Source organism: Rattus norvegicus, chromosome 1 (assembly GCF_021556685.1).
Source record: "Rattus norvegicus strain SHRSP/BbbUtx chromosome 1, alternate assembly SHRSP_T2T, whole genome shotgun sequence".
NCBI lineage: Eukaryota > Metazoa > Chordata > Mammalia > Rodentia > Muridae > Rattus > Rattus norvegicus.
Genome location: NC_141534.1, coordinates 3,319,330 through 3,332,534, shown reverse-complemented (window position 1 = coordinate 3,332,534; position 13,205 = coordinate 3,319,330). Strand labels below are relative to the sequence as shown.

Sequence of the window (13,205 nt, the reverse complement as noted above, 5' to 3'; positions counted from 1 at the left end):
TGACTCTTTGACTTATGTGGGATGAATAAAAACACAGAAAATCCCAAAAGGATAAAACAGAATAACCTATTTTCAAATGTCTCAGGGTACACTTCAACACAAAGAAGGTACGTTATCTAAAGTCAGTCACACTTTCATTGTTTTTAATATAGAAAAAAATGGCTTATTGGAAACTTGATTATGAGAAATAAAAATCTATATATCCTGGAAATACTTAGAAATCTAAAGATGCTCAATAAATATGAAGAACCAATGTTCACGAAGTACAATAAAAAATTACAAGAGGGGTTGGGGATTTAGCTCAGTGGTAGAACACTTGCCTAGCAAGCGCAAGGCCCTGGGTTCGGTCCCCAGCTCCGAAAAAAAGGAAAGAAAAAAAAAATTACGAGAAACAGGACCATTGGACTGAACAAGGGGACCCCAATGGAGGAATCAGAGAAAGGACTGAAGGAGTTGAAGGGGTTTGCAACCCCATAGGAAGAACAACATCAACCAACTAAACCCCACCAGAGCTCCCAGGGACTAAACCACCAACCAAAGAGCACACATGGGGGACCCATGGTTCCAGCTGCATATGTAGCAGAGGATGGCATTGTCCGGCATCAATAGGAGGAGAAGCCCTTGGTCCTGTGAAAGCTCATTTCCCCAGTGTAGGGAATGCCAGGACATTGAGTTTGGAGTGGGTGGGTGGGAGTGGACGCATCCTCATAGAAGCAGGGGGAGGGGGTATGGGACAGATGGGAAAGGGAATAACATTTGAAATGTAAATACATAAAATATTGAAGAAAAATAAAATTTTAAAATAAAAAAAATTATGAGAAACAATGACAGAATATCTAAACCAAGCCACATCTTAGTGCAAAGGAATCAAACCAATTACTGACCAAGAGTCAAGTCAGAGTGTTCTTTCCAGACAGTCAAAAGATTCATATATTTACACCGTGATACAAACAGGAAATCTGTCATATGAAGCAGGGAGTGAATACCTGCATACATGTCATTTAAAAAGTGTGCCGTGAAAGCAAGCACACTAAATGGAGACAGTACTTTAGTCAAAGCAATTCCATTGATGTGCTTTTTTTGTATTTTCAAGACAGGGTTTCTCTATGTCCTAGAACTTGCTCTGTAGACCAGGGTACCCTTGAACTCAGCGATCCGCCTGCCTCTGCCCCCTGAGTGCTGGGATTAAAGGCGTATGTCACCACCACCTGGCACTCAATTGATTATCCATTTGCTGTCACTTGGTAGCAGAAAACAGGGTAAAACTGGCAAGCAAAACCAAGCAGGCTCAAAAACTTGTCAGTCTAACTTTCTCACTTTACATAAGAAAAAAATCTGAGGTCTACACACAGCATACATGATTTTCCAACAGCTACAAAGAGTAGACACATTAGTTCCTAAGACAACACTGAGTCGCTACTTTTTAGCCCATGCACCAAAGCCTCATTCTGGCAAGTTTCCACCAGTTTAAATTTATGATACACATTTAAACAATTCTAAAAGGCATCTCAGTACAAACCTCCCCTCCAGCCCTGCCTCCAGCAACTCAGTCCTCCTAGATATGCAGCAGGGCGAGGCTGCCAGCTCCCTGGGCTCTTGATTTCTTACAGTCTGCACTCACCTCCTTTCAACAGGTACCGGCAAAGACCAGACTTCTCCTTCCGAGGACGGAAGCTCATGCTGTGCAGCTTTCAAAGAAGTGCTGTCCAGTTTAAAGCTCTCCAGTGTTTTCATGATCTCCTTAACATGCTTAGCTTCCACGTTTATTTCCTGCCAAACCTGGTTTCAAGGAAGAAGATTAAGACTCTAAATCACTGCTGACATTAAACTCAGGACAGTTTTCTGTCACAGTCTCCACTCTGAAGGACAGTCAGCAGACATCACATATCTTCATGCAACTGCAATGATTTGTTTATTTTCTGTTTCAATTGCAAAATTAATTCTGAAAGCATGAATGAAGCTGCTGACGAAGGCACTGGAGAAATGTCTCACAGGCTAACAGGCTGCTCTTCCATGGGGACCTAGACTGATTCTCAGCACCTACATAGCAGCTCACAATCATCTGCAACTCCAGTTCTAAGGGATCTGATGCCCTCTTCTGGCCTCCTTGGGCAATGTAAGGCACCTTGCATGCAGGCAAAACACTCAACCACATAAAATAAAAATAAATCCTTTAAAACAAATCCTGGCTGAATTGCTACCCACATAATTCTTATTTAAAGTGTTTAGCAACTGAAAGGTTAGCTGCAACTTTCAAATTTGATGAAAATGAAACTTGAGCAAGCTGCCTTTTGATGGTTTTTATACTGTTTAATTAACTGATTTTGACTTTTAGGGTAGGATTCCATGAGTACTGAACAGTGACCTCAAAGTCACTGTCTTCCTGCCTGAGCCTCCAAAGTGCAAGCATTGTAGGGTGCATCGTCTTACTGGGCTTGGAGAACTTTTAAAACTACAGTCAAATTCCGTTATATGGCGTAATGGTACAACGTCTGAATGTATTTAACATTACTGGACTATACACTTCAAGTGATTTACATATTTTTAAAGTAGGTTTCCCTCCTGGTAACATAAATATAGTCAGATTTAAGAAAAAGTTCACTTCAGCAACAGGACACTGCTCTCCAAACATTACAGACAAATGTGGTATGTATTTAAACAGTAGCTAGGAGTAATACAAGTTCACATACGAGTTCAGCTCAAAAGGACCATTAATCCTGTAACACCCGTTCCCGTTAAGACAACTGAACCCTGGTAAATGCTGCCCTGGACAAAACTGATGAATTCTATGGTTTCCAACTTCAGTTTTCTTCTGGTCCTTAGTGTCTAAAATTCCTTAAGCAGGATTCAAATATGATCAGCTTTGTAAAGTTCTGTAGGAAATAAGGTTCTTAAAGAATCTGCTGTCATTTGCAATCTCACCGATGTCTTTATAAAGTCCACTGTGGGGCCTGGGTATGGCGGGGCATGACATCAACCCTAGGACAGGCTAGAGGACTGAGTGTGAGGCTATCATAGCCCACACAGCAAACCCAGGACAGCCAGAGCCACCCAGTGCCTCAAAGGAAGAATGGAGGTAAAGAAAAAGCCGACTGCTTTAAAACTATCATTAGAGTGCAATAATTAGAAGAATGAAGCAGAGCTTAGCACTGCTGATGCTTTGTAAGGGGCGGTTGCTCATGTGACGGCTTCTCTTGGTGGTTAACTTGACTACATCTGGAATTAACTAAAATCCGGAGTCACTGGACATACCTGTGAGGATTTTTAGTTAACTGGGTCATAAAAGCAGGAAGACCTACACTAAATCTGGACTGTGCCTACTCATGGCAGCCTATAAAAAGGACAAGGAAGAAAAGCTTTGCTCTTGGCCCGTTGACTCCTCCTCGCTTTACTGGCAACAGAGCACACTTCTTTGGAACTCCAGCTTTAGACCAGCTGAGACGTCCAGCCTTGTTTCTTTGTCTTTTTACTTCCCACTGAGAGACAACTACTGTTGGACTAGCAGAACTACAGCCTGTAAGCAACACTAATAAATCTCTCATACATATAATAAATGAATATATATATGAATATAATATATTCATTCTATCAGTACTGTTCCTTTAGAGAATCCTGACTAATCACTCATGTGAAGTTTCAAATAATGCTGTATAAAAATCCACATTAATAAAACTATTCTCTCTGAGGCCTGGTAGTGATGGTGAATGCCTTTACTTCCAACACTCAGGAGGCAGAAGCAGGTGAATCTCTGTGAGTTTGAAGCTAGCCTAGTCTACAGAGCTACTTCTAGCACAACCAAAGCCACAAAAAGGACCCATGTCTCAAAAAACCAAAACCAACCAACCAGACTACTGTTCTCTCTTAGTGTATGTACAGCATTGAACATCAATGTAAATTTCTTAGTATTAAACAAGCAGCCAGGACTCTTACCTGTTGCCATTTCTGATGGAGGTGTGTATCTTTGACTGAGTATAGATACTTGTTAATTTGGTCAAGAACTCCCTGATAATAGACCATTGCAGAGTCATAGTTTCCCAGCAATGCATACTCACGAGCCAATTTTACATTCTCAGTAATCATTAGAAGACTCATGCTCATCCGTAAGCTAAGAAAAGAAGAAACAAGAGACATTTTGGTGTTATACATCTCTTAAAAATAATTACTCAGTTTCTTAAAAATATACTTTCCAGGACTCCTTTAATAAGGAAGTTCACATTGGAGCCAGTGAGACCACTTAGTACATGACCCAACTTTAATGCAATGAACCCAAGTAAAGATGAAACGAGAAAACCAAATCCACAAAGCCATTCTAACCTCCATGTAAACATACCACAGCACACACCTGCCCCTAAACTGACAAAATATCACATTTTAACTGATTTATTTACTAAGTATTATTTAAATAACTCATTCACATGTATGAGTATTCTGTCTCTATACATGTCTACGTACCATGTGCATGCAGTATGTGCAGAGGCCAGAAGAAAGTGTTTGATACTCAGAGTCTGGAGTTACAGATGGTTGTGAGCTACAATGTGTGCACTGAGAATTGTTCCAGGCCCCCGGAAACACAGCCAGTGCTCTTAAGCACTGAGCCATTTCACCAGTCTGAACAAATCATTTTTACAAATGAAGTTTACCATAACACAGGTAACACCATCTCTACATTCACTCACAATTCTCATCCTTAAAGAAACAGCATGCAACTTAGAAATCAAGTTCAGTTCAGTGCTAGATTTCTTTCCTAGCATGCGTTAAGGCCCTTGGTTCGATGCTCAGTAGCAAACAGACACATAAACAACAACACATGACAAACAAAACAGGTTGGGCTGGAGATAAGAATTTAGACATAAAGTACATGTAAGGCAATGTCTTAACTTCAAATTATAGTACCATCAAAAATAAAACCCATACATACATACAAACATGCTTGATTTTAATACCCACGTCTAAGCTCCACCTAGAAGGCTAGCTCAAATATTACTTTTTGGGTTAACTCAGTTCAAAACAAATGTTTGCTTATGTAGGTCTTTCGGCATTTTACAGGAACTTTTATCAAGACATTTGACTACAGTCACTCTACATTTATCTCTACTTGACTAAGTTCTATGAGCATAAGATCTACATGTAAAACTTTTAGAATTGTATCTTCCGTGCAGGACACATGTTTTTCTAAACATCTGCAGAACTAATGCTCATTCCTGGGCCTGGTTTTGAGAAGTAGTACAAATTAGCAGATAGTATATGGGTTTTGAAGTTAGACAAGTCTCAACTGTTAAATTGTAACTGGACCAGTAACTACTTCCAAGGTGACATAACCAGTAAAAAGTGACTAGGAGATGCTGTGGTGGATGCCTGTAATACCCATTACTTGAGAACTGAAGTAGTAGAATTGAAAGTTTGAGGCCAGCCTGGGAAACACAGCAAGTGCAAAGTGAGCCTGAGCGACTCAGTCAGACCACGTCTCCTAGCAAACATGAAAAGGAAATGGGTGCTGGGGACATAGCTCAATAAAGGAGCACTTAACTAGCATGCACGAGGTCCTACACTCAATCCCTAGTACAAAGTGGTGCACGACGGCTCAGGCTTCTAAATCCAGCACTTGGAGTACAAGGAAGGAAGGTCCTGAGATGGAAGCCAGATCATACTTTCCCACAGAGAAGTATGTCTTCAGTGACTACTCTGCACATGATGGATATGCAGAGATGGACAGAAGTAAAGCATTAAAAGTAGCACTTGATAAATGGGGACAATGAGTGCTACTCTGTTAAGTGCAGTTAATAGCAGAAGATGGTTGGAAGGATCTGCGTCAACACTGTGGGGGAAGAACTGCCAGCTGCTTGGGCGTCCGTTCCTTGAGTTTAGACTTAAGAGAAGTATCCTGGCAACCAAGGATCACAGGAAAACCAAGAGGGCAGAGGAGGATGAGGGAAATGAAGTGATTTTTTTTTACTCCTTTAGTGTATCGGGAGAATATTCAAATGGGAGCTGTTGGGCAGTAATGGATCATCACGGGGCTGGAACATAGCTGTGATTAGAGCACCTACTGTTCTTGCACACTCAAACTGTCTGTAACTACAGTGTCAGGAGATCCAAAGCCCACTTCTGACCTCCACTGTCATTACACGCACACACATTCACATAAATATTTTCTTCTGTGTAGGAACCCCGCCCCAGCTTAATCTATCCACACTACCTGTGCTTCTCAACTCATCGTGTCACCCATGGTCAAGAACAAGTTTGTAGGATGTCATACAAGACTGAATGAGGCCCATCACTGGACGAGAAGGAAGAATGGGTGTGTTTTTAAAAAATGGTGATTAGGCTCAGGAAACCTCAGAGTCATACGGATCAGATTTGAGAGGAGGAGATTGCCTAGATTCAAGAGAATCAAACAAAAAGATAGCTCGATTCTAAACTTTTGTCTTGAGAATTATATTTTGCAGAATGTACCTACTTGGATTCCTGATCTCAAGGACTTTCAGCTGGGTCCAGTCAAGATACACATCCAGCTACAACATTTGCTCCATTTTTCCTACCCCCTACCCCCCCAAGGATATCTCAATGCCCACGTACAGCTTGAAGAAGTTATTGAAGAGTCATTGCCCCAATTCCCTGGACTTTTGGGGGCTGAAAGTGGTTATTCTAAGGTTGTTTTTATGAGGAATTTAGAAATGGTTGTAATTTAACAGGGAGGAATTAGCTAGATTGAGTTGTACAGTCATAATCTCATTTGGTAACTAAGCTAAAATCATATCTTTGCTTTGGTATAGAATTTATTTGTTAAAAAAGTTTAAAAGTACAAGGTTTTACAGTCCTTCTATAGATACCATTACAAACTTCTGAGTTGATTACACATGTGAATTAAGGGTCAAATAGCAAATTCATGGTTCTAAGTTTGTTAGAATACTTTCAAGATAATAAGATAATAAATGGACAACAGTCCAGGTTACCTTATACAGATAGATGGTTTTCAAAAACGTCAGAAATCCACAAAATATGAGATTTAAAGTTATTTATCTTTGGTTGAGACATATCTGCTCCTACAGTTCCCCTTTGGCAGATTTAAGCAAGAAATTGAGCATCTCTACCTCCAGGTGAGGCAATACTTTGTGGCTAGGCAGCCACTGGACAAAACTGCCTGTTTCACCTACAGACTATACTGTCCAAAACGGGACACTTTATGCAGAACAGTTGTTGACTGATAATCTCTACCAAGCCAGATTTATCAGCCCTTCGTGGTTTCTGCATTTCAAGAGTCTGTCAGTTGATTTGGGGCCAGAAGGCTGAAGACTTGCGCTCATATGTTGCTAACAGAGGATGGTGCTAATGGAGATTTGTCTCTACAACCTCTCAGTTCTGGAAGCCATGTTAGGCTCCCTATGTTTACAGATAATTGGTCATTCTCAGATTTCTGATGGGGTTGAAGACTGATTATATTCTCATAGCCTATCAGGCCATTTAACTCTGAAAATACATATTTTATTAGATAGTTATCAGATAGTATACAAGCTAGCCAGGATATAACTTAGATTTTAAGCCTTTCTTAAGCTGGAATGGATAACTAAATGTTCTGTTTAACTGATAAATTGTTGGACTGGGTGTTAGTTATGTTTTAGTCTTACAATTACAGAATAATAGTCATGCTCAGTTTATATTTGCGAATAAAGTTGTTTTTTTTTTTAAGTTAGACGAAAAGGGTGAAATGTAGGATATCATACAGGAGAAGGCAGGTACAAGATAGAACGAGGCCTGTCATTGGTCGAGCAGGAGGGATGGATGGGAGAAAAGTTTTAGAGAGGAGGAGGAGACTGGAGAGAGGCAGGAGAAGCAGTGGAGAGAACATGGAGGCTGATGTTAAGATTCCTCTCTGCACATTTACAGGTTGTTATGAATATTCTTAAGGGATGGATGTGCACAAGGCTTCGTATTACTAGGGGCAATTATATCTTACCAATTGGATCAGAGGTTATGTGTTGTGTGTTCTTTCATGTGGCGATTTAAGTTCAAGAGAATGTGGTGGCTGGGGACACTGGGCCGTCACGGAACGGAGATAAATATGTCTGGCATGGTGGCACCTGCCTTGGGAGGTGGGGACGGGGAGAGCGATTGTCGCCAGGCTCAGAGAGAAGCCACTGGCAGTGTGTTATGGGATGGAGCAGAGCGGGTGAGACGCTTTGCTGACTGAGATGAAGATGTCTACCAGATATCTTGGGGCACTGCGGTGCCGGATCTAGTGCGGGATAAAAGAAAGCCCTTTTTATAATTTTACAGCAACACAAGTTAAATGATTTGTTTTTTTTCCTCTTTGGTTTTTTGAGACAGACTGGCTTCATACTTATTATAACCCAGGTTGGCCTCTAACTGGCAATCCTCCTGCCTCGGTCTCTCAAGTGGGAGGAATCCTAGCATGTGCCACCATACTTCACTAGACAAGAGACAATCTTTCTTATTTTCTTTATTTTTTGGACAAGACTTCCTTGAAAGAACATGTCAAATAAATTCCTTCCAGTATAATTTTAAGTAGAATGTTTGGTCCGGTGGGCAGGCATCTCAGGTATCAAGGAGACTGGCTACTAGGATTCTCTGCCAAGTAGCCAAATTATGGGAAGCAATAGGAAATATGAGCTGCGGGAAGAGCTAAGATGAACACTATATACGAGAGCACATGAGGCTAGCACTGCATTCCACACAAGACACCTTATCAGGAGATGGTGTTACAGCCTCAGCTGAAAGAAAGGATGTCGGGATCACTCCAACCGCAGACCTGCGCTCTGTGCTGTCCCTCAGGTCTCACCCTTTATCCTGCTGATATAAGTACTAACCAGTTTCTGAGCTAGGTTTAATTAAAACATGTCAGTTATAAGTGTTAACCAGCTATAAGTACTAACCAGTTATAAGTACTAACCAGTTTCTGAGCTAGGTTTGATTAAAACATGTCATGAGCTGCATATTAGGTGCTGTATTAGAATCGTCAAACTCATAATAGTTCATCTAATTATCAGACTCAATTTCCACACACAAGGAAAACACAAAAAGCCCAGATAGATGCCAGTACCTTACTGAACCAACCCAAGGGAGTCACAGGCAGTTAAGGAAGACCTTAGCACCACAGAACATTCTGAAAACTAGGGAAATGACTGGGTCCCAGTGTGAGTGGGGAGGAACAACAGCCTCTGAGGAAACAGACCTAAGACAGTTTTCTAAGTTTCATTCTCCTGGCACTGTTTTCCTACCCCTCTGCTCAGCACAGGGCAGAGCACCAGCAGTGCTGTCAGTCAGACGCAGACAGCAGGGGCCGCAGAGTGCAGAGCCAGCAAGAGCAGGGGTGCAGCAACTCTCCAGGTGCTGTCATCTTCTTCTTCCTCACCACAGACTGAAGGACCGCAACTAAGAAAACCTATTCCAGGAGAAGGATGCTAACCACTCAGGGACAAGCACACAGTATCTAAGTGCTGGGGAGGGATGAGCACCAGGGAAGAAACTCTCTCCACCCACTACTGTAAGACAGAACAAACGTGACCACAACTACCAACACAGGACACTGGAAAAAGATGAACAGTAGGCTAAAGGTCACTAGAGAATATAGAAATAAGGAAAGGGTCAAACTTAATAAAAAACCAAGGAACCCCGCCCCCCAAAATTGGAAAAGAATTCTAAAACTAAAACCTGAATCTTTGAAAAACTGAAAATAGTTCTTTGCTAGTATTCTAATCATGAAAAAAAAAAAAACCAAAACGGTATGTAAGGGGAAAAAAATCTAAGTAAAAATGAAAATATAACACAATTTAAGACAAAAGGAAATGGATTTTTTCTTTCTTTCACTGTTTAAAAAATAAAATTTTAGCCAGGTCTGGTTAATACCATTAATCCTAGCACTATGGAAGCAGAGGCAGGTGGATCTTTGAGTTTATAGCCAGCCTGGTCTACATAGACAGCAGGCTCCAGACTACCAGTGCTACATCATGAAATGAGAGAGAGAGAGAGAGAGAGAGAGAGAGAGAGAGAGAGAGAGAGAGAGACCGACCGACCGACCGAGACCATAATAACTGTAATAAAAAGTCCTTCTTTAGAAACTTTAGGATAAAAGGTGGAGAGATGGCTCAGCGGTTAAGAGCACTGGTTGCTCTTCCAGAGGTCCTGAGTTCAATTCCCAGCAACCACATGGTGGCTCACAACCATCTGTAATGAGATCTGATGCCCTCTTCTGGTGTGTCTGAAGAGAGTGACAGTGTGCTCTATACTTAAATTAAATACATAAACCTAAAAAACAAAAAACAACAGTAACCACCCCCACACGCACGCACAAACTTTAGGGCGAACTGGGCACAGCAGCAGATACTCTTACTCCCAACACTCTGGAAGCAGAGTCAGATGGGATGGATTATCTGTGAGTTGAAGACCAGCAAGGTCTACAAAGCAAGTTCTAGAGCAGCCAGTGCACACAGAGAAACCCTGTCTTGAAAAAAACAAAACAAGCATCAAAAACCAAAACTTCAGGATGTTTTTTACATGTGTGTGTGTGGGGAATGGGTTGGGGAGGATTGGAGTGTGTGGGGGAGGGGGGTTAAAGTAAGTGGGTGGGGGTGGACACACATCTTCCTAAAGTGCTCTCCACCTTATTTTTTTAAGACAGGGTCTCTTACTAAACCGAGGGCTTCCTGACTGGCTAGCTTGGCTGGCCTGCAGGTCTCAAGGATTCTCCTGTCTCTACCTCCCCAGCACTGAGATTAGAGGCATGTGCTTTCATACCCAGTGGCTTCTGAGATCCAACCCGGATGTCTCTGCTTGCTGGCAAGCACTTTAGCGCCTGAGCCATCTCCTCAGCTTCTACGGGTACATTGTACCTACCTTCTAAACAGCAAGAACTCCAGTTACATCAAAGTTGAAAGAGAAAACAAGGGAAAATTGACCACGCTCCTCCTTTCTCTTGGCTGTGCTGGTGGAAGCCAGGCCCTTGCACATGCTCGACATTCTACTGCTGCACTATGCTTGGTCTTCTGACCAACTCCTCTCGTGGGTTTCAATTCTGAATCCGAGTAAGAACAGTATGACGTGAATTTCTTACAGATAGGAATCTTAAACCAGCACACAGACACAGACAGACAGACAGACAGACAGACAGACACACACACACACACACACCAGGATCTAGAAAGGTTTATCCCAGGAATATAAGGATAACTTAAGATCAGAAAAATATATCACTTTAATTCCTTACACTAAAGGACAGAGTATTTTACATAAAAAAGGGGTAAAGAACATAAAAATCAAGTCAGAAAAGGGAAAATTCAAATGTTTAAACAAGTATGGACATTCGTAAGCCATTCTTTTACATTTATGAAACTTAAAAATATAGTAAACTGGAGGCTAGAGAGATGGCCCAGTGGTTAGAGCACTTGCTGCTCTTGTAGAAGACCTGGATTAGGACTCCACTTCCCATAGCAGACATCTCACAACTGCCTGTAACTGCAGTTGAGGGATCCAACATCCTCTTGCCTCCATGGACACTTGCCTGCAAGTGGTGTACATACACCCATGCAAGTACACACCTATACAGATAAAAAAATAAAGCTATCTTAAAAATATAGTAAACTCAATAATGCTAAATATGAGCATGGATTTGGGGAGACAGGATGCCTCACAGTTTGTGGGAATAAAGAACAATCTGGCAAAACTTAGGGATATCTTGTGTATATTTATCAATGGCCCTATGCAGAAATGTTATAACAAGCAATCTCAGTCCTCTGTAAAGATTCCAGAGGAAGCCCCCAGTGACTCCCGAAGCAACTTGATTCTAGATGTTAATGACAGAATTATGTGAAGACTCAAGCAGTTGAAAGCAGGGGAACAAAATCCCCTGTGTTATGTGTACCGATGCAAATGAGTACAAAAATGGTTGGAGAAACTCTGTTAAGAAAATGTGGTAAAGAACATAGTTAAATATATAGTACATTGTTGGGGATGCTGACTTCTGTGCCCAGAGATCTGGTTGCAGTTCAGGCATTGCCACCATCATGATTACTGAAGCATCTCCTCTCTTGATGTGTAAAAATTGTTTTCCATCACATCTAATTGGTTAATAAAGTTCTGTTCAGCCAATAGCTGGGCAGGAGGAGAGGGGAAGCAGGACTTCTGATACCAGTCAGGGGGTTCCAGGAGAGGGAAGGAGAGGGAAGGAGAGGGAGAGACGGGAGATGGACCATGAGGATTTACCACAAGCAGATCACCAAGGTAGTTGTCATGAGGACTCATGGAGCAGAGTAAGCCAGGGCAAGACTCAGATGGGGCCATGTGGCTGGACAGAGGTCCAGGCCAGCATGGTTGGGTTAGAATAGACAAGTATCTGTCCAGCTACAGCGCTTGAAGCCTTTTAATAAATTTAAAGTCTGTGTCTATTTGGCAGCTAAATGGGATAATAAGCATAGAAAAGGCCCCAGTCGTACATCTATAGTACATGGAAGCAATGAACAACTTTATAAACAGCAACATGAATAGATCATCAAAAATAAAGTGTTGGGAAACAAAAATCTTAGACATAGAACAACGTCTAATTTGAATACCATTTGATTAAAGTAAAAATTACGTATGCTACATAAGCACTCACTTTAATATGTGCACGCATATCTGTATATTGAATGTGCCAGTCTAAAGAGGGTGAGGAGGAAAAAGCGAGTCAAAGAATCAGGTGCAAAGGCACACACCTGTAATCCTAGCATTTAGGAGTTCAAAGCCACCCTCAGCTGTGTATTGAGCTTAAGGCCAACCTGGGCTATATGAGACCTTGAATTTGTGCTTGTAAGTAGGCACAAAGGTTGGGTGGGATTTCCCTTCACTGATTCTTTTGAATCTGCTCAAAGGGAAACCAGCTATTAGGCGGCAAGCTCCTCTGTGAAGAGGCTCACACCACAAGAAATGAGGGAGGTCCCAGGCCAGCAATTAGTGATGAACCAAGGTTCTCGAAGTAAGTGAAGAGGAGCGGTTAAATCCTGTTAACACTATGAATGAGCTTGAATCCTCCTTTAACCAAAGAGGTGTCTGGAGATGACTGACGCCCTGGATGACGTCATTACAGCTTTGTGGAAGACTGAATCAGAGGCAGCCACGAAGCACACACTCCTGTGCTTTAACACTAGGCTATGCAGTAACCGATGACTGCACAGCAATACAGGTCAGGCCTCACCTAATGCCACCTTACAGCATCT

The 13,205-nt window shown here is 41.8% G+C and overlaps 1 protein-coding gene across 1 annotated transcript in view; it reads right to left on the bottom strand.

The window, feature by feature from the left end:
• Positions 1-13,205, bottom strand: part of Katna1 (katanin catalytic subunit A1) — a 41,608-nt gene that overhangs the window by 22,222 nt on the left and 6,181 nt on the right. Inside the window, exons 2-3 of the mRNA NM_001004217.4 lie at positions 3,931-4,105; positions 1,622-1,779 (exon numbers count right to left, since the gene is read on the bottom strand). Coding sequence (NP_001004217.2) covers positions 1,622-1,779; positions 3,931-4,098 — 326 coding nt within the window. The 5' untranslated portion in view covers positions 4,099-4,105. The remainder of the gene's footprint in view (positions 1-1,621; positions 1,780-3,930; positions 4,106-13,205) is intronic.